The 26548-nt window shown below is 38.5% G+C and overlaps 2 protein-coding genes across 5 annotated transcripts in view; both read right to left on the minus strand.

Moving 5' to 3' along the window:
* LOC121520046 (retinal-specific phospholipid-transporting ATPase ABCA4-like) overlaps window positions 1-4148 on the minus strand; it is an 82866-nt gene extending 78718 nt beyond the window's left edge. Inside the window, exon 1 of the mRNA XM_041803271.1 lies at window positions 4034-4148. The gene's annotated coding sequence lies outside the window, so the exon portion shown is untranslated. The remainder of the gene's footprint in view (window positions 1-4033) is intronic.
* A 3724-nt stretch (window positions 4149-7872) lies between these two features.
* LOC121520023 (rho GTPase-activating protein 29-like) overlaps window positions 7873-26548 on the minus strand; it is a 53189-nt gene continuing 34513 nt past the window's right edge. For all 4 annotated transcript variants that reach the window (XM_041803222.1, XM_041803224.1, XM_041803225.1 and 1 more), the window contains 15 exons: window positions 25090-25154; window positions 24255-24365; window positions 23758-23838; window positions 23286-23453; window positions 22949-23086; window positions 22608-22795; window positions 20410-20579; window positions 17594-17728; window positions 16986-17084; window positions 15783-15946; window positions 15363-15551; window positions 15133-15270; window positions 14672-14904; window positions 11984-12278; window positions 7873-9813 (listed from right to left, as the gene is read on the minus strand). In XM_041803222.1, the coding sequence (XP_041659156.1) occupies window positions 8620-9813; window positions 11984-12278; window positions 14672-14904; window positions 15133-15270; window positions 15363-15551; window positions 15783-15946; window positions 16986-17084; window positions 17594-17728; window positions 20410-20579; window positions 22608-22795; window positions 22949-23086; window positions 23286-23453; window positions 23758-23838; window positions 24255-24365; window positions 25090-25154 (3368 nt within the window). In that variant the 3' untranslated portion in view covers window positions 7873-8619. The remainder of the gene's footprint in view (window positions 9814-11983; window positions 12279-14671; window positions 14905-15132; window positions 15271-15362; window positions 15552-15782; window positions 15947-16985; window positions 17085-17593; window positions 17729-20409; window positions 20580-22607; window positions 22796-22948; window positions 23087-23285; window positions 23454-23757; window positions 23839-24254; window positions 24366-25089; window positions 25155-26548) is intronic.

The following is a 26548-nucleotide window of genomic DNA, read 5'->3' on the forward strand; positions in this document are numbered from 1 at the left end:
ACTTAGCACAGAGAGAGAGAGAGAGAGAGGACAATCTGGAAGAAATGATTGAGCCCAGCAACAAGAGGGACCAAGAAGTCTGATCTGACATTAAACGGCTCCTCTTGGATTGTATCTAATTTTGGTTTGATAGATACATTTTACTTCACATGCTCAGTGGATCTTTGTTCCCTCTTTGTTGGTTCTCTTTTAATTCTTACAGTTGCAAAGATCCTTTGCTTTTTCAAATGTGAAATGTTACTTGTTCACATTTGTTACCTTTGATCAACCAGCTTATAAAAAAGCAACTCAAAACTGGACTGTAAAAAGTCTTATTTTATGACTGTGAGCCCACCTTTTCTTTGAGAATTGTGTCATATAGTGCTGACTAGCTTGGTCCTTCATTGAGGGCAGTGTTGGGGGTAACAGAGTTAGAGTACTTAAATTGTTGTAATGACTGATGTAACGTCTTGGTTAGTTACTTTTTCAGTGATAATTATCCACAGCTGAAAAAATGTCTTATTTACCTTTACTTTCTGCTACCAAATAAGCAAACAAAATTAAAAAAAAAACCTGTATCTTCACTGTTTCTGTTTCTCTCCTGTATACTAGTATGCAGCTGCATTAAAAGTTTGAAAGTTGCCTTAAAATTTTAAGTTGGCCAAACTTGCAATGATAAGTTGAGAACTTTTTATGTTCACTCAAAAAAAGCTTTCCTAGCTTACTTCCTGTCCAAACCTGGCACTGAACCTGAACTCTTAGATGTAGGGCGTCAAAAAGCTACCACAGCATTAGGTAGTCAATTAATTAATTAATCAAAAGGAAACACTCAACCCATAAGGCCCTTGCCTAAAAACTAAGAGTTGTGTGGTTTTATACCAGGCTGGGACAGGAATGAAGCTACCTTGACTAGGAAAGCTTGTTTTATTGATTGAATGACTGAAAAAATATGCAAAGTTAGCTCAATACAAGTTTAGTTCATTTAAAATTTAAAGGCAGCCTGAAAACTAACTTTTTTAAGGGCACACATCAAATCTTAATACATTCTACAAATGATTTTTCAACCTTGCATCTTAATTAACTTGTTTTTTTAATGTCCTTTTTAGACTGTTGATGTTTTGAAAACCTTAGTTCTGGTTCAGTAAGGCACTTTGAATTGCTGTATGGAAGAATTGTACTCGATAAAGAAATCTGCCTTGCCAATGGGGGATAAAGAAAATATTCTTTATATTATAATTCACTATGATTTGTTTTGGGTGATTTGAGAGTTGCCTTACCCACTCTTCCAGGTTTTAAGTTATTTTATAGACTTATTGGCAAAAAGAGGAAATTTCTCTTGAGGAACATAGCACTTTGTAGCTGTATTAAATGCATTATAAACCCTGTCTGATTACTTTTTCTGTCTTTTGTTAGGCACTTTCCAATCCTGATTTTGGAAAGTGCACCACAAATGTACAAACATAGCTAGCTGATTGAGCCATTTAGATGGCAGAGAGGATGGCATTACGTAGTGGAATTATCCCCATTATGCTGACATGTTGGATGAAAGGTACAAGATCAACATCATTAAATTAGAGAGCTTTATTGTTTTCTTTAAAACTGCTGTGCAGGCATCAGTTTAGCTCAGTATGTGGAGCGGAGGCTATAGCTTGACGTACTGGTCGGAGATCAATTCTTTGTCTCGGTGCAAGTTTTGCGCATGTCTTCCCCAACAATCTCCCCATGTTTTCTGTCTCTCTTCAGCTATCCTGTCAAATGAAGCCAAAATGGCCAAAATATTATTTGCAAAAAAGAAAACAAAAAACCTTCTCACTGAGCCTTACCGTATTATGGACAGGCTGTGTGTAATACTCTATTTCTCTTCCCTGTTCATTGCCTGACAGTTTGAATATTATATTATATTATATTATATTATATTATATTATATTATATTATATTATCCATCCATTTTCTATACTGTTTATCCCGTTCAGGGTTGTGTGGGGGCTGGAGCCCATCCCAGCTGTCATTGGGCAAGAGGCGGGGTACACCCTGGACTGGTCGCCAGTTAATCCCAGGGCTGACACATAGAGATAGACAACTAGTCACGTTCACATTCACACCTACGGCCAATTTAGAGTCACCAATTAACCTAATGAGCATGTTTTTGGAAGTGGGAGGAAGCCGGAGTACCCGGCGACAACCCATGTGTGCACGGGGAGAACATGCAAACCTGCACATGCACAGAAAGGCCCTGACCAGGAAGCAAACCAGGGACCTTCTTGCTGTGAGGCAACAGCACTAACCCCTGCGCCGCCTTGCAGCCCTGTATTATATTATATTACATTGTATTGTATTGTATTATATTGAGTGCTGTAAAGATGGCTATAGGGTTACAGAAGATTTTTTGTTGAAGTTTTGATGGTTTTTTTAGTGTCTAAGAAATAATCGTAAGCCCTGCCCCCATCGACTTACATGACACCACCAATTTAACCAATAGAGGCTCAGAGTGCATAGTAGTTTTGTTTACTGTCATGGAACCAGAGAAGAAAATGAAGACAGACTAAATAAAACATTTATAAAAACCATTGCCTTCTTTTCCATTCTTTTGAGACAAAATGAGCAGGCCTAAACACGTCAAATATAAAGTCATTCCAGTTTTTGCAGATCTGGCCACCACAATATTTCAAGATTTTGACACACTGTAAATTAGAGTGTGGAATGACAGTAGTGGAGACACATTCAAACAGACTACAGTCAGGTATGTGCAGTATTCACAACTGACATGTTGAACAAGTCCTTAAAAGCTTTGATTCTTGGTTATGCGTGTAACTGTAACATGTTATTTTTCTTAGTAAGCATGGCAGTAATGTCAAGTTGCTCTTCAGGGCATGTGAACTGTCGTATGAACAAAAGAATTTCTTCAATATTTATTTCTTATTAGTATTACATTTGACCTGACTTTATGAATGACTCCTTTTTTTGCTGTCAATAATGTCAATGATTTAATGATTTAATGAAATTTACTTCATTTCAACCATTTACATTAACGTTTTTTTGATCTTATATTTTTAAGTATCTTGTATTTAATGTCTTGTTTTTGCTCCATGGGATTTTTTGATACTTTTGATGTTTCAAGTTCCTTGTTTTTACCTCTGTGAAACACTTTAAATTGCTCTATGCAAGAATGGTGCTCTGTCAATAAACTTTTTGTACCTTGCCAATGGGGGATGAATAAACTTCATTTTACTTCCTTTGATTTGGGCGATCCGAGAGCCATCTTACTCGCACTACTAGGTTATTTTATAGGCATATTGGCAAAAAGAGGGAATTTCTCTTGAGGAACATAGCACTTTGTAGCACTATTAAAAGCCCTGCAAACACTGTCTGATTACTTATTCTGCCTTTATAAGGCACTTACCAACCCTGATTTTAGAGGTTGCACCACAAACAAACTTTATCCTTGGAAATAAAATGTTTTTGGATGAGAATGCACATAAGATAATATATCTCTGTACCTCCTCTATCCTACAGACTTATTTAAAAAGAAAAATGCCTTTTTGAACCCAATATTAGAAACAAAAGACTCAAACACGATCCATGTTGTGTTCAGATGACCTGGGAGATGTCAGACATGAAGTGTAATTTGTTCAGAGTGACATGTCCACTAGATTACCACACACCGGCACTCTGGAGATGCAGAGACACAAACACTTGTCGGGGAAAAACAAAACTGTGGGACTAAAACAGCAGAAGAAAATCTATTTTTGTGTTCCTTAAATAACCCTATTACTCAAACTATTACGACTTTCTTATACAAGATTGACAGAAATTATGTAGAAATTTCTGGCAGTCATGTCTTATCAGTGCAAAACTGCTGCAAGGAAAAGCAGGTGGTAAAAGAAGCCATAGCAGGAGAAACATTAGAATAAATCTCCACTTAGACATTACATTAAACCAAAGCATTTTAAGAACTAAATCAGTAATTAGCAATCATCTACTGTAGCTGTCTGCTCTTATGTAATCTTAACACACATTTCAGCTACAGAGAATTAGAGTTAATTGCGCTGCTTACCTGTTACAGAATGATATAAAAGTCGTACGACATCTAGAGAAACAGGTTCACAGACGGGCTGAAGTAGTGGAAAACATTAAGCGAGGTAAGTAGAGGAGCTCCGTATGACTCCGAGCTGCCCACTCTCTCTCTCCTCTGCCTGCAGGTCAGCAGCACTCCTAATCTGATTGCTCTAATCTCCCAGCTCAACACGGGCAGGCAGAAAAAAGACAACAGTCATCCATTTTGTGGCAGAATTAGGGGGATATCTGCTGGAGAGAAGAAGAAGAAGAGGCAAAGACTGACACTGTGGGAGAAAAAATGCTTGTCAAAAGTGCAAATGGGAAACATTCACCTGCACTGTTACTGTTATTTTGCAGCAAAGTCTTCCATTTGAACACCTCAGAATTCAATCAAAGTTAAACAGGAACATGACAGACTCGGAGAAAGATGTGTTTCTGCTTTTGTGTTGCACAGGTCTGAAATGAGTCACTCCACTGAGCAGGTGACATGGGCAATTATGTTTGCAGAGTGTGGCGCCCTGACAGCAGCACATTACAGCCACTCAAACCTGCTGTGAACTGTGTTTGTATGACACAACCTACCCTAGAAGTGAGCTAACCTCTCAGCTTCATCCTAAAAACCAGAGATCGATGTGTCTTTTAACACCTTAGGATAAAAACAAAAGCATTTCTTTACCTAAATGTTCAGACTGGTTTCTTAAGACAGCAGCTCAGGCAACTAGCCGCATCCACAGTGATAAATACTGAGTCATAGGGTGTTTTTGGTCTAAATACCCTTTCCAGGTGGTACATCCAGGGGTGATGAGTCCTGCAGCTTGTGTCCTAGTAGCTCACAATGCCATGGTTTGCCCTTCTAAAACACAATACATTGGAAAATATTGACAATGGAGCCAAAAGGGGACTTGATTCTTGGAAACAACTAGCAAAATTATAAAAACTTGAATCTTACAAAATGCATTTATCTAATTTCGAGTTGAAAAGTGTCTCATTTATCTTAATATAAATCCATATTTGGCTAAAAAGTCCTGATTAGTTTATTTTTCAACCAATTTACAAGCAAAACTAAGGTTTAAATTGCTTTTAACAAGTTTAAATACGTGCAGATGCTGCAACTAAATTGTGCCCATAAAGTGTCTTGAAATCAGTGTTGTAGTTGAGTCACCAAACCTTGAGTTTTAGTCAAGTCCTGAGTCCCTAGTGTTCAAGTCCGAGAAAAATCCGAGTTGAGTCCCCTTTACCTGAGTCTGAGTCCAAGCTGAGTACCCATTACCCATGTTCGAGTCCTAGACAAGTCCCCAGTACCTAAAACCTTGAGCCAAATTAAATTAAATTATTAATCATTTTTAAGCCATTCTAGCTTTCCAGGTGGGCTACAGCAGTTGTGCACAAACAAAACCAAACATCTATGACCCTGTGGTTGAGTAGCCTTAGAGACAGTTTTAATTTTGGCAGCCATTTGTAGTTTTAGTCTTTAGACAAAAATGCATTCAGTTTTAAGGAAATTTAAGTCCTGAACACCCTTCATAGTTTAAAGGTCATATATTTTACCCTTTGAAGACAAGTTCATATTAGTGTTAGAGGTCCCCAAAACATGCCTGTGAAGACTGTCGCTGAAAAACACTCCAGTATTAGATTTTTGTATGCCTAAAATCCCCTCTGTTTCAGGCCTGATCAGAACGAGCTGTTCCTGAGTCTGTGGCTTTAAATGTTACTGAGCTGTCTGATTCCTCCCCCCCCCCCACCCACCCCCCGACCACGCCCTCTCAGGAAGGGGATGTGGCTTAATGGATCTGGCTCTGCTGATCCTCCTTTCAGCTGCCAGCTGAGAGGAGGATCAGGAGAGGAGGGGGAACTTTCTTCCAAGCAGGGAGGACCAATCGAACCTGGGGAGGGGGCTACCTCCCCACATGACATCATAAAGGGGGAAAATCTGAGAACGGGTTGTTTCAGCACACATTTTCTGAACCATGGAGAAGGGAGGGGGGGGCAGATTTTTCTGGTACTCAAGGGGATTTTGGACAGGCCAAGGCCACATATTTGTAACAGAAAAGCCAGAAAGAGTGATTTTTGCATCCCCTTTAAGTCTGGTTTAAAAAATACATATATATATATATATATATATATATATATATATATATATATATATATATATATATATAGAAAAACATTCCAGTCCAGTTTTTGTCCATTAAAAGTCCTGATATTTTAGTTTTCACTTTTGGTCACAACAGTTTTTCTTTCTCTAAAAAAACAACAACAACAATGTAATCAGCCTAACTAATAATTAAATGAACGCTCATTTCGTACTATTAATAGCCTACTTGTAATAATCTGAAATAAACTGATATAAATACAAACATAGATTGGATAATAGACTTTTGGGATAAGGATCATTGTTCTTTATTGATATTGGTGCTCTTATTTATACTCCTAAATTATCACATTCTTCATTGATAATGAGTTATTTTAGAATATTATATTAGAAATATCTAAAATTCCAATTTTCTCCGTGTGACATTTGAACACATCATAAAAGGTTTTAACTTCATCCACCATTTAATGCTCTAAAGTCTGGCCATTTTAAAACATATAGTTTTAACCACCGTTGTTTATCTCACCAATCAGTGTTATCTTGCCGATGTTAATGCAGATTTCAAAGTTGGATTGATATTTTTAATTAACAGGACTCACTACAAGGTTTAAGAGTTTTTATCACTCTGTCCAAGACTGAGGAGGATTACTGTACAGCAGCAAAAGCAGCTAATATGACCAGTCTGAGCTATTCAGCAGCTGATGGAGATTTTCAGCGATTCCAGGGTAGGCCGACAGCATTTAAGTTTAATTTCTTGTAAAGATTACCACAGGAATACTGAGAAGAGCCACAGGTTTAAGCTACCTATCAACCTATCAGCTCCTCTCTCTGTCACCCATGCTCGCCCGCTTCTCCTGCTCTCTCTCCTCTGGTTGTTTTAACAGACAGCAGGCTAGACACACGTGAACGTGCATGCAGGTGAACGTACGTGCCGGGCGCTGTGTGAACACTGATCAGTTATAAAGAGGTTTTCTCACTCAAAAAAGACAAATATTACAGAATAAAAAAGTCTGTATGAAATAAAGGTTTGAGTCCTCAACTTCATCCTCGAGTCTTGATGCTGTTAAAGCTCGAGTCCAAGTCGAGTCATGAGTCCTGGACTCAAGTACTACAGCACTGCTTGAAATTATTATATTCTTTAAGGTTTACTTTTGAGATTTTTGACTTTATTTTGGAGAGGAAAGGATAGTGGATGGAGCATGACATCAGGGAGAGAGAGTGCAGGAAAGGAACCACCTGGGCCGTCCTGCCTGGAAGACCAAGTTCCATACAACCTAACTGCTAGGCATCTACACCCCACTAAAATTAGATCTTCTGCAAATATATTAGATATAGGCATATAGCTTCAAGATACTCGCATAAAATATCACGGGATGTTCCAACTATAATCATATCTACAGTAGAGCCCAAAGGAATAAGAAGGACAGCAACAAACAAAAAAAATATTGACAATTTGCTGCTTTTCAGTTTGAATTTTTGCATGTAAAAATAAAAGGATTGAAAAAGAAATCCCAGAAAAATTGTGATGTTTTCTCTACAATTTGAAGTTTGTTAAAAGAATAAATAATCTTCTATTCTCTGAGTAATAATGGACAAAGAAAATACCAATACCACATATTTGAAAAACAGCAGTGTGCAACCTTTAAAGAGATCATTGAAGGTAAACAAACATCTGAAAACTGCAGATAAAGCACCTTAAAGTTGCTATCACCCCACGTTTCTACATAAATGAATACAGATTACAGTTTTAACTAAATTTTTAATTTGCAGCAAGAACTGTTGCATGTCATTTTATCCTCTGTATAGCCACAACAATAATCACAAGGAGACAATATTACTGTGACAAACATGCAGTATGTATGACTTGATATAAAACGTTTACATAAGGTTTACATACTGAGAAAAGATGTACCAATCACAGGCTTTAAGGACAAATTTAAAAAGGTAAAAATGCTGAATTCTTTAAAATTAAGAACCATTTTAAAATACTTAACTTGCCTGCTCCTTCTGGAATAAAACACAAATGAAGCTAATTTAAACATAAAGGGTAAAAACAGAATCTTAAAACAGCATTAAGTGCATCATGTGATTACAATAAAATACAATTTTTGTAACAAATCATACTTTTTACATGAATTTAACTGTTCAAGTCAAACAAGGACAACGATAGGCTTAATATTCTTTACAGACACATGTCTATTTGTGGTTGGGAGCTTTTCATTGCCATAAAAACATTGTATTTTTTATCTAAAGCCAGCCTTTAGTGTTGGCGTTATTCTTGCATTCTACTTGTCTGAATGCATAGGAGACCAACCACTGCTGACATTTGACCTAAACATGTATATAGAATATATTAGTACTTATAACACTTTCATGGTTTATTTTCACAGGCCTACATTTTCTCCCACTCTTAGCTTGTAAGATAAAGAAAGTTTTCCCAAGTTTACACTATGGCACAGATTAAATCGTTCATATTTACAGTTTTTTTGGCATCAGACAAAGTGAGCTTCTCTGTGCTCCAGCTCCTGCAGCCGCCGAGGTCGCAGTCTTTGGTAGACGGGTTTAGTCTCGCCGGGGCTGAGGTCGTCAGGGCTGCTAGGGGGAGGGGACTGTGGGGGTGAGAGGGTAGCGGAGTTGGAGACAGTTGGGTCAGTGGTGCTGTCAGTAGAGTCCTGCCTCTGGAGCCTGTGGGTGGTGTGTGAGGAGCTTGTAACAGTGGGGGGCGTGGTGACTATCTCTATAGAGTTTGTTGGAGTGAGAAAGGAGGCGGTGGTGGTGGTGGTGATGCTGGTTATAGTTGTAGTCCAGTTTGGGAGCGTCCTTGCTCTGCTGCTAAAGGATAAAGGAGGTTTGTAGAAAGTTCCAGGAGGAGGCTTCAGAGTCCTCGGTGCCCTGAGTGTTAGTGGGAGCTTTGGTGAGCTACCCGGCTCACTGACTGATTTATGCGAGTCATTTTCCCTTTTAGAAGTCCACACAGGCTTTACGGTCACTGTGAACGGGCTGTTGGAGAAGACGGTGCTCACACTGGTCGTTGTAGGAACCACAGAAACAGTGGTAACTACTGAACTAACAGTGACAGGTACGATGGTTTTTACAGCTTCAACTCCAGTGCTGGTAGGAGGCAGGTTGGCCACAATCATAGCAGTCCTTGGTGTGACATCATAGTGCTTGTATTTCCTGTCCCATGTCCTACGGTGCATCGTCTGTGTGTCAATAAAAGGAGTAATGTAGTACGTGCTTACCCTCGATGAGCCACTTTGGCGAGTCTTTTCCAGCTCTGGCATCTCCTGTATTGTTGAAGAGACCTGGTTCTGCTCAGCAGAGCTCGTTTCAGCATTAGCAGCAGTGTTACGGTTATTCCTCTCACTTATCTGGGCGGGCGTGGGCAGGCGCTCCAGCGGCATGCTGATCGGACGAGATACAAATCTGGAGCGCTGGGTGCGTAGCTGGACCTTTGGTGCCACAGCGGTGGTTGTCGTGGTAGTGGTGGTTGTGTTGGTGGAGCTGGGATGGGGAAATACTACGGTTGACCTCTGGACTTCTGCTGCACTGGAGGTTTGGATCCCGTTGAGTCCTTCTGGAGCACTGCCATCTGTTCTGTCGGTTCCTGGCTGGACCTCCTGAACCTCATCCAGGATGTGAGAGGACGGGATCACAGAGGAGAATCTTTTGTATACCTTTGCAGGCTGAAAGATCAAAATAAACAGAAAAATTTAAATCTGGAAGATTTTTCATTTTACTCCAAAAACTGTAGAACTCAAAGTGGGAAGTTTAAAATATAATAGGCTTAAACATAACAGATAACCCATAAAACTTCTACTACTATTTTATACTGGATGCTTACATGACCCATAATATACTTGACCATCAAAAGTTCGGTAAAAAAAAAAATTGCGTGCAACAAAATCATGGAAGTGTCTCACTAAGACCAACAGCTTTTATTTAAAGCTCCAAACAGATCTCAATGCCTAACATTCAAGTCTTAAACCAACATTTGTTATTACGGTATTTTCACTAGAAAATATTCGCACATATCACATTGTCATTTTTTGTTCTTGTAACTCTGTTATATTATCAACGTTATGTTTATTGTTCTGCTGAGTGATCTGGTTGATTGCTCACATTATCATGTGTATGAAGCATTAAAGAAGTAGTGAACACTTAACCATTTTTTACATCTGTATACTGAAGTATCTGACTGAACTATGATCAAACACATCACTGCTGGTGTTATTTCTGACATTTGCACCAAACTGATAAAAATCTGCATTTTATGACTTTTAATCAGCTCAAACGGACATCTGCTTAGAAAAATCTTTTCTGTAAAGGTGTGGCTTATGTGACATAGAAACCTACCATCAGTACGTTTCTACATCACAAACTTCATATAAAAAGGTAGAATATTACCACCTCTATCCAACTTAACCATTCAGAGACCACTCCCATCCTCTCCTGCACCTGCACTGCCTCGGCTTTAGTGACGCCATTGCTGGAGCTAACGGCCAAAACAGGCAGTGCTCAGGACCACCACAGTCTACCACCACGCTACAGCCTGCTCCAGGGGACTCTGGAGGGGAAAAATCCTCCACCTCAAAAGATCACTATGAAGCTACAGGACTGTGTCACTCTCTGGCAAGGGGACGTCACTGTCACTCCCACCTCATCTGGAAAACCCCGTCCTTTTTCTCTCCCTCCTACAGTACCAAACTGCTCACTTTCTGTGCATTTTTGAATTACTGAAGTGGGCAGAGTTAGCTTTGAGCCGGGGGTTCACTGACACTTTAGGTAAATTATTAAGTGCACAGAGAAATTTAAAATGACATACAGATAAGCAGATGTCGTCTACATATGTAGCAGCTATAAACACTGGTAGGAAGCGAGGTTGTGGGCACTGCCAACACAAAAACAAACACGGCGGCTGTAGACACAAGCCCTACTTTATGGCTTCCCAAGTATATTTTTTTTCCATTTTGTTTAACATATAATTTGTTGTCTTAGTTTGATTATCTAGTGGACATTCTTCCTTCCTTTCTACGCCTCGTGTACAGTACGTTTGGGAGTAGCACGACATGTTTTGTAGGTAATCAGAGAAAGACGTCTGTCAGTACATCAGTCCTGTTTAAATTAGAGATGCACTGTTTGTAAATATTAGGGTTGACATGGATATTGATGTTTGGCAACAGTTTAGCCAATGTTGATGGACACAACCCAAGTGACTGAAATCTGTTCATACCACATTATTTTCCTGTTCGTAAACAGGGCTGATACTGATGTAAAACCGATTCATCGGTGCATGTCTGCATTAGTTAATGCATCTGGTTGCTGCCAATATATTCTGCATTATCTTAGATAATGATATTTTCAATATGCTACATTATTACCAACTAACATCTGCAATCCGCTCACCTGTGAAAATAGATTAAGAAGTAAAACTTTGAAAAAGGAAAGTAAACTTTCTTTACCTAGGTATACCTCCATTCTTTGGGAAACACTAAACCATAACATGAAAACAGCAGGCTAGTGTGGTTACAACAGAAAAAAACATTCTGCTGTTACAAGATGAAAGCTTTAGTCTGTTATTTTAGGATGTTCAACCACAATGCAAGGTCAGTGGTCACACTGTTTACATGGAAACATAACATCATACATACCAGGAGCTTTAATAAAATGAACAGGTTATACAGCTAACTCTAAGTTAGAAGAATCTGTAGGCTTATTATTTAAACCAAGGATAAGATGTTCTAGCCAGTAATCCTCTATATCTTCTGTTTCTGATTATACTATGTGGTTGTTATGGAGGTGCATATGTAAACCATACCATAACAAGGCACTTTACATCCTTTAATCCCTCCTCACCTCTTTGATGTCCATCAGGGATGCCGAGTGTCTGCTGAGCCGCTGTAACTTCTCTTGTGGTGTGAGTCTGGGAGAAGCCTGGCCGATGTGGTCAGAGACGGACAGATGTGATCCGTCAAAGACTGTTTTATAGTGTCGAACCAGCAGTTCCACCATTAGGGCCTGGTAGGGGTAGTCAACCAGGGATGACAGGGACACTTCTGCGTCCGTCTGCCGAGGTTTGACCAGTGTGGGGCCGAAGATAATTCCCAGGTTACTTGCGGTCATTTTGTTCTCCTCTGCCTGCTCTGTCACTCTGTTGGGGTAAAAGGAAAGTAAAGTTTAATTCATAAAAGGTAGTTATTAAAAAAATGGCCCAATGTTGAGCACTGGTATGCTGTCATGTATAATATTCTGTTTATGCAATAGAAAAATCAAGTTTTTTTGTACCAGATTACAGGTAACAATAATAAAAAAAGATAGATGAAAAAAAAAATAGATGAAACCACCAAATGCAATTCCAAAGTCAAGAAAATGTATTGTCTATCATACAGTGAAAGAAAATTACCTTTGGTAAAAAACCCAACCAACATAATCCACTCTCACACATATAAACTCACATAAAACATACCTATTGCTCCATAAGTTAGTAAAAGCACATTAAAAAGTAGTGGCTAAAAATGTTTTTTTTTTTTTTTTTTTTTGGAGGATCTCAATATGAAATTTGGGGTATTTACCACAAATCTTCTACACCATAATAATGTCATTTTCACGACTACAGTAAAGTATGGAACATAAGTCACCCCCGTCTATAAGCCACAGCCTGTTTTTTGGAATCTCCCAAACGAAAAAGGTTTAAACTGCTCTCCTGCGTGACAATTTCTCTTCTGTTCAGCAAAGTCCAAAACCTGCAGTGTCGGTGCAGCTGTGCCACTCTTTTAGTACCATCCATTTACGCTGTACAGCGTTTGCACATCATTTAGCTACAGGAGCAGAGCTGAAGGTGTGAGGCGTTTGCTGTAAGATAGGCTCACAGCCTGTAAGTTGCTCTGCCCTCTTCTGTCTGCCATTTGCTTTGCTTACCGAGAAATATTTTCTGTTAAACCAGCTCTCCACAAGCTTTCTTTAATAATCAGTATACTCCCTGTTTTCTTCCAATACATGTTTGACCTTACAAGGGAGAAAAGCAGTTAAAAAATGATGTAAAACCCTGCTGGTCCAGTCTGTGTCTTTATGTATTCCAGCACATTCTAAACAGAAAACAGGTGGTTGAAATAAAGAGTGGATTAAAAAGTGGATGAAGTGAATTTTCAAACACGTCTTAATGGCAGCTGTGCACACTTGTGGTAGTGATGTTTTACACTGTAAAACAGAGCAAGTTGAAACTACTCAACATTTTTGTTGAAGCTGAGAATGTCAATGTTTATGAGTAGTGGAAATTTATTTTTTTGAGTTACCATTACATTGTACTTTATGTTGGGCAAACTTGACTCTATAAGTTAAACTACACTGTGGAAACTTTCCTGTACCCAAAAATTCTGTTTAAATCAAACTCAAAACAGCATGTTTAAGTACTTTCCATAAAGCTAAATGGTCTTAATACACTGCAATTTCCCCTTATTTCTATTAAAGACTTAAATTTTGAACATTAATGCCAGTAGGTCAGTAAGTGCCAATAAGTCCACACTGAACCAGAAAGTCCTCCTCCATCATGTTCAGTATACCATCCATATTTTATAGCTACTCCCTATGGACAAGACTTCTCTCACTGAGTCAGTTACTTCACTCATGGTGCAAAAGTGTTTAATGCCCAGAGGCATTCTGGGAACAATGACAAAAAAAAACCCCACAACACTTAGAATGGTTGAGTACTGTTTACCCAGAAAAATAGAGCTGAAATAGCTGTTTTGGATTTTTAAGTTAACACAGCTTATTTTTTAACAACCTTCAACTGTTTGGTGTTACAGAGTATGCCTCTTCACTATATAATGGTATTTTGGTTGCATCAGCATATACTGTAAGCCAACTTTAAATATACAAAATGGTTTTAAAAGTGTGCCTTATACACCAGATTTGACACGGATTGGTAGTGTGAGGTACTTTTTAATCACTACATGTTCAGAATATAGAAAATACTCAAAGGACATAATTGTGGTTCCCAAATGCTTTGTCGAGGCACACTAGTGTGCCCTGAGGCAAGTCTTGGTGTGCCATGGGAATTTATACAACCAGACATTATTACTACAACTACAAAACAACCAAAGTCACTGTAACAGGTGTTAAATGAGCTATTTTGTATGGATGAATATGGTGTTTTGAGATTCAAGCTTGATTCAAGATTTAGATGATCAGCAAAATCTTCTTCAAGAAGTAGCTACAATAAAAAATGTCCATAATTCATCCCGTCAGTGCAATAAAGACTGCAGTTTCAAGACAAGACAACCAGCAGATTTTATTATAAGGGACAAGCATAGGGATGATCAGTTTAAAAATATTGGAGCTGATGTCAAATTAGAACAAAAAACCTTGCAGCTATTTATAGGGAATTTAACTTATGTAAATTGTGCCACTTCCTCTGTGCTATAGGGAAGTCTCTGTTTCCCTTTGAGTCTTATAGGGAAGTTTGTGCACCAGTGTATTTGTTCAGAGGACAGCAGATGGAAAACTTTAAAATGAACCCACTCACTGGGTGTTTGTTTGCGGCCTTACCTGTTGAGATGAGCTATAAGGAAGCGCAGAGTCTTGTAGTTGGCTGCAGGCAGCTGATGTAGAAGGTCTCTGATCTTGAAAATGACTCTGTTGAGATGGACGCTGGGCCCTCTTTTCTCTCCGGTCTGGGGGCTCGGGGGTTTATCTGCTTCTTCAACAATTACTCTCTGACACTCTTTGGCCAGGCCGATGAAGTCGTTGTAGAAGCGATACAGGATCAATGGCTCTGGTAACTGTACACAGAATGAAACAATGGTGTATTTTGGAGATTTACAGTGGAAAAGTTACAAACCACTGCATGTATATTAAGAAAACATTTAACCAAACAGTACAACTAGGTCCAACTAGGTAGTTTAAGTTCAAAGTATTCACAGTGAAAGTATCTTTGTCCAACAGTTTTCTAGACTAGCCATTTAACAATAAAAGGTAAGACAAGTTTATACAGATAATTTCAGACCCACCTGTCTCAGGTAAAGCTTAAGGACATTGCTGATGTCATGAGGTGAGAGATCAGACAACTCGACCAAGTCCTTCCCGTTCTCAAACGCCTGACAGAGCTTTTCCACACGAGACTTAGCACCATTCACACGATAAATCCCCTGTGAGAATGAGACACAATGATTGGAGATTTCTACTAAAAAGCAAATAAAAACTGAGCAAAACACAGAAGTTCTGTATTAATCTCACTTACCTTGATGTTGAGGGCCCGACTTTCTATCTCAGACGTGCACTTCTTAATTATAAAAGGGATACCATCTGGACTATTCTTTGCTGCCTGTGCAAAGTCAATGCCAAACAGGTGTAATCTGCCTTGCAGCTTTTTATGGCCACACTGAATTGCAAGTGTTTCCAGACACTTCTTGTGGCAAGCAAGTGAGCACTGGAAAAGAGAAGGAGACACAGACCTTTGATAAAGAAATAAAATACACAACAGGCAATTGATGAATATCTTGATTTAACAACTCATTACAATCAAAACTGATCTGTCACTTTTTTGTCAGCAGCCTGATGCTGAATAAAAAAAACTACAAACTAAAGCTTAAATGTGCAGTGCTTTTTAATCTACACTATAAATAAACACTCAGACCATAGAAGAATGTGTATACTGTACCTCCTCACACTCAGCTCCATGAAAAACCACCAGACTGTCACACTCTCTGCACTTGGAAGGAGCTCGTAGTTTTCTCAGCTTGTGGGTTTGAGCAGCTTTGGACATTTGAGCATTTCTGAAGGGACCAGGAGAACTGGCTGTCTCTGTCACCATCTCTGCAAGACCTGAAAATCAGAGTCCCTGATAAGGGAACTTAGTGCACCACTGACTTCCTGCCTATTCTTTTAATTTTTATTAAGAGGGTCATGGATGTTAAAGCAGAAACAACTAACAATGAATATGAAGAGCTGTTTCCTATTTTAGTTGTTATTAAGTCATGTGCAGCCCTAAGTTATTTTTTAAAAAGAAGAATATTCTACATTGGGGACGATAATTTTAGTTACCAAGAGGGCCACAGAACCAAACTGTAGAATGAGATATGGTTAAAAAATTATGCTTTCATATCATTGATATGCATTTGGACAGAGCTCAAGCTCACTTTCAGCTTACATCAGATACATTCTTGCCAATTTAGTGATGAAAATTTGCTTTGGGGTTTGTTATGGATTCAGGAGAAATATATTACACACAAATGTATTGTGTTGAACATGAAGAAAAGAGAATACATAAAACCTGTGGGTTAGCTTATATGCACTCCTCTTTTTGGATAGTTTTTCACACTTCATATCATTATTTCAATATTAAAAAATGTTATTAAGTATTTTAACCATATTGTGCAGGCCTTGTTACTCAAAACTGTGCATTAAATGAAATCACCCTCTGATCATCCTAATTATCACATATGAGTGCACAGAACATTAAAAATGAGGTCAAACATCAGATCTGCTCACAATGGGAAAATAAACACATTTCCCATGACTGGGAGAGCTCAGTACAGATACAGGAAGTGTAAGCTGAGGCTGTACGCCAACACTAACAAGACCCCAATCTGTGAAGCTCCCTCAACTGTAAAAACATTTGATGTAAGCAAAATCCCTCCACTGAATCAGGCTCATCAAAAAAGCACCACATGAGGTGTGTAGTAGAGCTGGAGTGTTTCTTCCTCTCTGCGATAACTTCCCTGTCTCATAGGCAAACTGGCTGCCTGTAATACTGCAGATGCAAGCCTAAACTGGTTAATATATAGGAATACCTGCATAAGGAGAACTACACTCCATACAGATGACACAAACAGATAAAAAAGCTCAAACACTTATGCCCTACCATTGTCTAAAGGCGATGGAGGCTCTCTCTCATCCAGATCATCAGCTGAAGACATAGTCCCAGTGGAGGGTGTCCTGGGCAGCCGTCGTTTGAAGTCCCCTGTACATGTGGACGCGAATTAGTCATGGATATGAACATAATGGTCTCTAACAGACAACGATATTCTAATAAAATTCACTTTTTTTTTCCAATGACAATATCCCACATAGGCTAGATAGTGTGGATGGGTTCAAGGCTATGCACAGAGTGGTAAGTAGTTTCAGCTATAGAGGGAAGTGCACTGAGAGATGAGTAGTGCATGGGTCTGGTGTAAAATGGGGAAGTTATGAGAAAAAGATTCTGTTACAAAGAAATGCATCATGACAGCCTTTATCATCTCTAAGGTTTGTCGTGATCTGTTTTGAAGCCATTTTCTCAATCCTGATTTTAGCTTCTCACAGTCCTTGTCAGCAAACTTAGCAGTGCTTTGACTCATCTTTAGTGAGATGGCTTTATAATCTTTATACTCTAGACAGTCTCTGTCTTATGTGCTCATTCATCATTTCCAACTCTCAATACTGACAACATTATTTACAGATTAAAATAAGACAGATATGTTACTGTCTTACCTGGACTGGCAGTGGGGGAGTCCATAGACCTGGACTCACTGCTGCCCCCTGCGCTTTCTGAGTCACTGCACATCCCACCCTGGCTCCCCTGACTACTGGTCGCCCAAGCTCTCAGGGTTGTCTGACTTCTCAGTGCTGCAAGAAAAATCACATAGACAACCATTCACTAAAACACAGAAAGCAAAACCAAAAAGAAACAAATCTTAGATGCCAACTTCCTCTTTAGAGATATTCATAGTGTCAGTTTGGGTTATTTTCAGAGATGAGTGTTCACACAGATATTCCAGACTTGAGAAGATAAGAGACACACGTCTGTTTTGCTTTTAGTTCAGAAAAAAACTGTCATGACCAAGAAATTAGTTCCTGAAAGGCTCATGTGAAAATACGGGAGTGTTGGCTGGATAATCTGACTTTTAGAGAAGTTGGGTCAGGACCCAAAAGCAGGTCACAAAGCTGTTTCCAGTGGGTCACAAATGAGGACCATTAAAAAAAGTCTTAAGAGAAGCCCCAATTGGGCATAAAGCACAGCCATATATGTTTTTCCCCAGATGAAGAGTAAATTTTGGTCTTTTATTCCCTCAAGATTTCCTCTTATTTCTTCCTTTCCATGGATAATAAAGCTAGTTTTTCCCAAGATGCTAAAGAAATTCCTTGAGAAATGACTATGCTAAAATACAACGTATGCATGCATGTACATCTGTAAGGATGTTCTTTTTAAACAAATTCCTTTGATCCCATCTCTTTCTTTGGACAAGTTTTGATCCATTTAGGGTCCAAACTGCAACATTTTTCATTAAATAAACTTGAGTGGTTGAACATTTTTCCAAATTTGGGTTGCAAATTCTCATGGAGAGGTTGTGGTGGGTCCTGATGTCTAATCAGATGAGAACCACAGCCCTAGGAGGCCCACCAGCCTCAGATGTTAAACCTCCAGCAATTGTTATTGGGTGTTGGGAATCACACAGTTTCATGACAAACTTTACTTAAGTGTGTTATCCAAATATGAATCAGAATCTGGATATATGTCATCAATCGCCAGGGGAATATCTATAAACAATACGATACACGCCTCAGCATAAAAGTAGGCCTAGGAAAGAAACCCAGTTTGGTACAAGACAGGCTGGTAAGAAAGGCTGTGTCAGGCTGTATATCATTTGGATCATTTGTGCAACATCTCACTGAACAGACTAAAGCCGTTTGAGAACAAAACTCAAATATCAGAATAAAGCCCAATTAAAAGAATTTCATCTTCAATAAACAGCGTAATGTGGTGATGCACTGTTACCACTTTTTTCAGACCAAGTAAAAAACTTCCATCTGGTTACTCACCAAGACAAAGCATACTTTATAATACCTTTATACATTCCAAAATATTTTTCAAAGTGTGTTTTATTTAATCAGATGTTCCCTTCCCTTTGTCTGGATAATTTAGCAGTACATAGTTTTAAGCACACTAAGTTTTTGTCTTCCTTCCAGCAAACATCATGCTGTAAAATAATGTCCAGTACAGTATAAGCAATGTTTTATGAGTATGAATATTTTGGCTTGGTACTAGCACCCATACCTGATACTAGTATTTGTAATGGTGCATTCCTTGGGGAATGTGGACTATTTCTAACATGATTGTTCCCATTCTGCCTTATTTGTTAAATGGCTCTGTCATTTGGAGAAATGGTTTATACAAATAACAAAGGTAAACTCTATAGTTAAAATTAATATGTAATACAATAAAATACACATTTATACTCCCAATACTAATACTACCAACTGCATAGTGTACTTTAAAGACCAGCTTACAGCTTGGACTTTAAGAAAGAAAAAGGGAAAATAATTATTGAATTAGAATCAAAGCAAAATCTTCTTTCAAGTAATTTCTTTTTCATTTGTATTTCTTTTAATAGATTATTTTTGGAGTTTATTAGTTAGGACAGCTGAAGGGAGACAGGAAATATGAGAGATATAAGATATATGAGACTAAACACCTGCCAACACTGGGAACTGATCCCATTCTTTGATGACTTCAGCCTCTGTGAATGGGTACCTGCTCTACCAACTGAGCTAAATGAGCACCCATCATTTGTGCTTATTTCTAAGGAGAAAAGAAAAAAATAATCAAAGTAAACTGGGTTTGGGATAGAAAAAAATGTGAGATTTTACTTTAAGGTGAAATTGCCCAACCTTAGGTAATAGTAATATTAAGACAGTAGTATTATGTCTTCACTGTGTTGAAGCACATTCTTTGTGGCCTGCACACTGCCAAGCCCAACAATAAAATAACACTACAGGACATGTCTGAATGTTGACTCTTAATTTCTCTTTTGGTTATGTTCCTTAAGATGTCAAATCATTTGATTGTGCTACTTTATTTAACTTCATTGTAAATGATAATATCATAATACATTGATTCTGTAAAAATAGAACACCGCAAGACAATCACAGAATAAAATTCTGATCTTATCTGCAGAAATAATAAATGCTTTCTGTATTAATATTTTGTCCCACCCTCAGCATACATAGTAAAAGTTTACAAAAGAATATGTTTGAGGAAATCATACAAAATGAGTAATGCATACAATGAGTTCCAACAAAGGTTTTGGGTGTGTCTGTGACTATCAGATGTCAAATGTATGTATATTTATATAAAATCTGTGTGAATTTTACAGTATTTCATCACTCCTTACTGAAGGCAGATACTAGAGGAATATTTTCTAAAGTCTGCTGGTGTTCCAAGAACTTGTAAATACAAAGGATGTCCTTGTTTTGCTTTTTATAATCCTGTCAGTTCATTTTAGCACACTTAACAACTGAGTGAGCACCTTGTATGTCCGTGCTGCTGTTTGACCTCCTCTCGCTGATCTTTGCAGCCCGATGCAGTGGACTGTCCACTTCGTCCCCGCTCAGCACATCACATGAGGTGATGGATGCCTGCGACAGGTTGCCGTGGGAGGAATGAGTGCTTCCCACTGACCTTTTGTTGAAAACAAACCTGGGGAAATAAAGAAAGCATTTCGACTGCGATGAAGCTCAGTGTTATTGTATCACAGTGTGTTTCAGGGGGATTTGACAAGATAGTTGATCAACAGCAGTGACTCAAAGATTGCTTCACCAGGAAATGAGATTTCTAGCTTTCGTTTTCTGGCATGTAATCTGTTTCTTCTAACACCCACAACCAAAGACTCCCTGTATTGTAACCACTTGGAGCAGACTGTAATGAATAAGCAGGCATGACGCTTTTCAATCTGTTAAGCCAAATGTGTTACTGACAACTACATTAAACAGAAAACTTGAGTGTGTTGAATCCCCTCCATACACCTGTAAGCTCTAGGATCTCTGCTTGACTTACCTGGTCTTGTTGTAGGACGCATGTTTCTGTCTATTATAAGCTTACTTCCAAGAATTTTCAGAACTGTTAGTGCTATAGGCTTTACTAAGACTGAAAGAGAGGATTAGGAGCAGAAACTGAAATAAGCCCATACAGCAGACCACAATGTTGTTTTTGTCACGTTTAACATGTCTGAGACGTCACAGTAAAGGAAGTACAAAGCTGCCTCAAGCTCGGAATTTATAAAAGCATCTTACAGTTAGTTTCAGCCCCTATGATTAGTGTTTCATCTAATAGAGCAACAAAATCAGTATCATAAATTCTAATATGAAACATTAAAGACAGGAGGCATCGCTTATTATCTTTATGACAGGGATTGTGTACGTGTGGAAAGCATGACTTTGACAACCTAAGAAGATACTTGGGAAAGCTCTAAATCAGAGCCAAACTCTCACGCTCGCAATCTCCCCTGCTGCACTCAGCCTGCGCAACAGATATTTCCTGAGGAAGTGCAAGAAATTCAGCACGCATTCTGTCTCTCCTGGATTCTCCCTCACTCCTGCCTGCTTCCTCCCACTGTGACTCACTGTTACCTTTGCTGAAAGAAGAATAACTCAGGGAACAACTTGCCAGAGTCACTTGAAAACAGTTGGAAACGTTCTCTTCTGACAGTGAAGTTTACAATCTACAGCAGACTTTCACAAATGAGATTATCAAGTAGATAACACGAGCTATCTGTTGAAGATAGTCTGACAAGTTGCAAGGTATACATGTTTTTAGAATCTTAGTTCTTCACATGATCCATCAACACCTACAGGTATGTCTGCTGACATCTTTCAATAAAGGGCATCTCAGGAGACCATCTTTAATCTTGTCTCACTTCCTTGCCCTATATTCAAACAAATGTTTATCTCTTTCATCATGAAAACATCAATAAAATAAAAAACTCACAGCAGAGAGACATGGAGGGAGCAGGTGAAAATGTACTAGAGTGTCAACCTGATATAAAAGCTTTCTTTCACTATAAAGCCCAGTGTTTATCTCCTGTTTTGTTGTGTGTCAGTGAAATGTATGAATTAAACTGCACTTTATAGTCTCTGTCAAATACTGATGAACATCCGTACCCCTCTGTGCTGCATTACTTTAATCTTCCAAGTATTGAACTGATCATGAGTTACATCTCTGGCCTGAATCCAGAGGCTGTCTGATCTAATCTTTCATCCCTATCCATTCCTTCATTGAATCAATATATAGCATGATTTGCCCTGTATTTCATGCATGCCACTGTAATGCAATTGCAAGCTTTTTATGGCTTTGAAATAATAAAACATAAAGTTTCACTATAAAGCTCAGAGAATATCTAACTTAAGCAAGAGTAGCATGAAGGAATGTGGTCTAAGGAATCCAAACTTGGTACATCCAAGTGGTGGGTGGTACATCTGTATCAATACAATCACTGATGAAATTTATGCCACTGAATGGATTTTCACATTACTGTAAACCACAGATTAAATGCATGTGCAACCCACTGACAGATGTAAAGGGTGACCAGTAGCACATATTTTTGAAAATAATAAATAAATAAAAGATTGAATAGATCATTTATAAAAATACAGATAAAGAGGTTTTGGCCCGACACCAGGGATACGTTAATACCAGGGCTAAACAGGTCTTAGTGTGTCTCTTTGGTACCTTGTATTGTCAGACGTGATGGAGTCAGAGTGTAGGCGCTCCTTAGGCAGATTTTTGGCGAGGTTCCGGACAAACTCAGCATAGCATTCACCCGGCTCGTACAACTTGGCACTCTCGCTCAGGGCCTGGTGGTGGGCGGGAAGTGACACAGTCTGTGCTTGTTGCATCTGAAACCAGTTCACCGTCACCTGAGGAAGGAGTGGATGTTTTATTTTGTTGTGTTTTTTAAGGGTAAGTGATCAGCTCAAATTCTGAAGGTTCAGAATCAATGTTATGGGACAATCACGCTTCCTTTTTGTTCATTTTGACTGATAATTTTACTGTATGTCCATTTCACTCACAGCTTTAAGCGTGAGGTCACACTGGAAGACCATCTCTCGGATCTGTGTGAGGATGGTGCTCTTGGCGTTGGCCAGATCCATCCTCCTGACGCCTGCGTCAGCCATACAGCTCTGGTACTGGTCTTGTGCCTCCTCTGCCTGATCAGACAAATGAATAAACATCATTCTGTTATTGTGCTTGAATGCTTGGAGCAAAGAAACTACAGAAACTGAACAAGAATGTTGTAAAGAAAAGCACATTTCATAAAAGAAAATGCAGATGCATTTTTATCTGGTCTGTTAATTCCAACTTATGAGGTTTTTAACATATTCCTGTATTACACTCTTCTTTGCCCACCTTCTGCAGAGCCTCCTCCTCCATTTTTCTCTTCTTCTCCAGCTGTTTGTTTCCAGCATTAGACTGTTCATCTTGGGAGCGATTAGTAGATGAGTGGGCTCTCTGGTACTCCTCTCTCCTCTGGGCCTTCAGTGCTCGTGCCTTACGCAAGGTTGTATCTGTCTCTTGCTGCCAAACCACAAGTAACAGCAACAAACATGTGATTTGAAAAGTGCCTGGCAGCTATAAGGCAAATCATTATTAACGCCTTTGTGGTTCATTAGCCTTGCGTGTGAACTGAGAGTAAAAGGCATAAATCCAAGTACAGTTCATTATATCTAATAATCTCCTGGCTGGTTGACAACAATACAGGAGGTATGATAAAACGCTGCCTTGACTTTAAAGCAAAAATGGAGATTAGCAGCATTGTTATCAAGCTTAAAGTCTGTATCCAAAAGCATGCACAGTCTCTAAACAGGGAGTGACTTCATACCATTTTCTTTTGTTCCCTCTGCCACTGCTCCTTGAGGTCTTTTCTCAATTTGTCCAACTCATTTTTACGGGCCAGAAGAGGCTGCAGAAGGTAAAAAAGAATGAGGTCAACAATTTCAAAAGGTTTTAACTTCACATTTTTAAACATTTAAACTAAAGAATAAAATCACTATTTCATAGATGATTGTGACCTGATGTTCAAGGCTATTACAATTGTACAATTAGTTTTTGCTTCCATTTTGTGCAAAGTAAAAAGACCATTAAGATTTTACTTAAGAACATTAAATATATGTTAAGAGCATTTAAGCTTGCATGGAAGGGACTGTCCCTTTTAAATGACAAAAACCATTATGAGCATTTCAATAATGACGTTAACTTATACAATAGCATACTGCTCTGCTACATAAGAGTCATTGCCTGTTAGACTGATTTAAAACTCTCAACTGAAGGTTGGCTAGACTTAATAGAAACAGGTCTGCCTCTTGCTGTCACTCTTACCTGTATGAATTTGTTTGTTTGAAGAGCCACTGCAGTTTGAATAAGAAGCTGTGTGTATTCAATGTCATTCTTGAATGTGGAGACATATATATCGCTGAAAGGCATGTAGTCCTTCAAAAAAGGAGAAAAAGAAAAATAATCTTAATAACAACCTCACACATATGGTTTCTAGTGAAGCTGTGAGGTAACAAGTTTTTACTGGCAAAAGTTTTACACAGTAGGACTGTGTCCGAAACCACTCACTCATTCCCTACTCCCTATCCACTCTATAGTGAGCAGCATATAGTGGACTGTATAGTGGACTCAACTGCAAAACACAAAAATGATTTCGGACACTACTCCGGCTGCGGGCGATGACGTCAACGCCGTCTCACAATTAAAACATTTAGCAGCAACAGCTCGTAAATTTCCTTGACAACGGCGGAGGATCGAAATGAACAGTAGAATTTCAATGAAAACTGCTACAAAATGTAACGTATTTTCCCAAAAAAACAGATATACTAATAGATAAAAAAGCTGTCTCTATAGTGACAAAATAATATACATTTTTGTGTGTATTATCACTTATTTTTGCACAAAGATGATGGTCTCATGTCTTGTAATCAACATAGGGGGGAAAAGTTACTCCGTTTTGAATCCTTAATGTTATCTTACAGATTTAAAAAAGTGTTGTTCCTGTACTCTTCTCGTTCGTCCATCATAGAATAAGTGCCCTATATAGTGAACAATGCTCACTCAGAATCCGGACACCACTACAAAATGGCGTATTCACTGTAAAGTGCACTATATAGTGAATAAGGAGTGATTTTGGACACAGCCAAGGTGTTCCTGTTACCTGGTGACTGGCCAGTGTCTTTGCAGACTCAGCCATTTTGGCATAATTTCTGGCATACTCGATATCTGAAAAATACATAGTTTTGGAAAAATTATTTATGTCTTCAATCACTGTTAGTCAATAAATCTTTACTGGATAACATCATTAGAAGTGCATTATCTAAATGTGTAATAGCAGTCACAAATAAATACAAAAATCAGATGATTAACATGTCTGGAATCCTATATTATATCATTCTTGATATAAATTACACAAAAGAGATGATGCCTACATTCTGATGTGGAAAAAAATTAGGATCACCAAGTAGATGCTACTGTGCAAGCAAACAAACACCTAAAACCCCCAGGATCCTCGTACACGGTGATCCATCTGTGCCTTGGTTTTACTCTAATGGACTGCACTTGGCTTTTGGTTTCTAAACTGAGCACAGCGTGGAGCAATACAGAGCAGAGCAGCTGGATCATGGGTTTATAACTCTAGGGGTACACAGTTTTATCAGCATAATACTGGTATCAGCAGATATTAGCTTGTAAAGGTTATTAATGTAATTTATAACCAATATACTGGCTTTAAATATTGGCAATATGTACGAATGAGTTTTGGGTGTTTGAAGCTGGACCAAAATGCCATCAGTTAAAGCTCTTTTCTTTTTTCATCCTTATTCTTTAAACATTAAAATGCGCACTAAGGACTCATTTTAGGTCCAAATTACATTTATATATAGTACTGGTATTGGTCGCACTTTAATGAATGCTTTATATCAGCTTATACGATAATGGTTGAAACACAGTATTGTGCATCCCTACATAAGATCGCATGGAAATATTAAAAAGGACAAAAACAACATGTTGATTTGCCTTTCCAATGCAGACTGACTTCTAAATCTGACGTGTGAAAGCATTTTGGATTCCTGATTTCAAGAAGGAGAAAAGGTGACGGACAAACAAAAAAAACAATATGCAGACACTGCAAAACTACAATGACACACTTGCTGGGGAGTACAAGTACCATGAGAAGCCTCTTGGCAAATCATCTCCCTGAAGAGAGCAGATGACACGCAGTGTTCATGGATCTTGTGCAAATTGCAAAAAAAGACAACAGGATAACAGTTTCTGCTTAGGCTGACCAATAAATACATATCCTAGATAAATAAATATCGAAAGGTCTTATGAGACCACAGTGTAGCCATCTTGTGAGAATTATAATTGAAAGTTGGCTTTTGGTATTTTAATCCAGTGGGTTCCAGAGGAGGATGGGGGTTACAAGAGGCCTTCCAATAATCAAAGAAATATTTAAATCATATGAAATGGTATATTTACCCATTATTGTAAAAATACACACATTAAATATATTAAATCTAAAATAAAGCCATCAGTTATTAAGTGAAATTTCTGCTAATGTGCAAAAAACAGTCCTTAGAATTTGTATTGTGGATGATGCTTTGTGCAATTTCAGATGT

This window comes from Cheilinus undulatus, linkage group 13 (genome assembly GCF_018320785.1).
Source record: "Cheilinus undulatus linkage group 13, ASM1832078v1, whole genome shotgun sequence".
Lineage (NCBI taxonomy): Eukaryota > Metazoa > Chordata > Actinopteri > Labriformes > Labridae > Cheilinus > Cheilinus undulatus.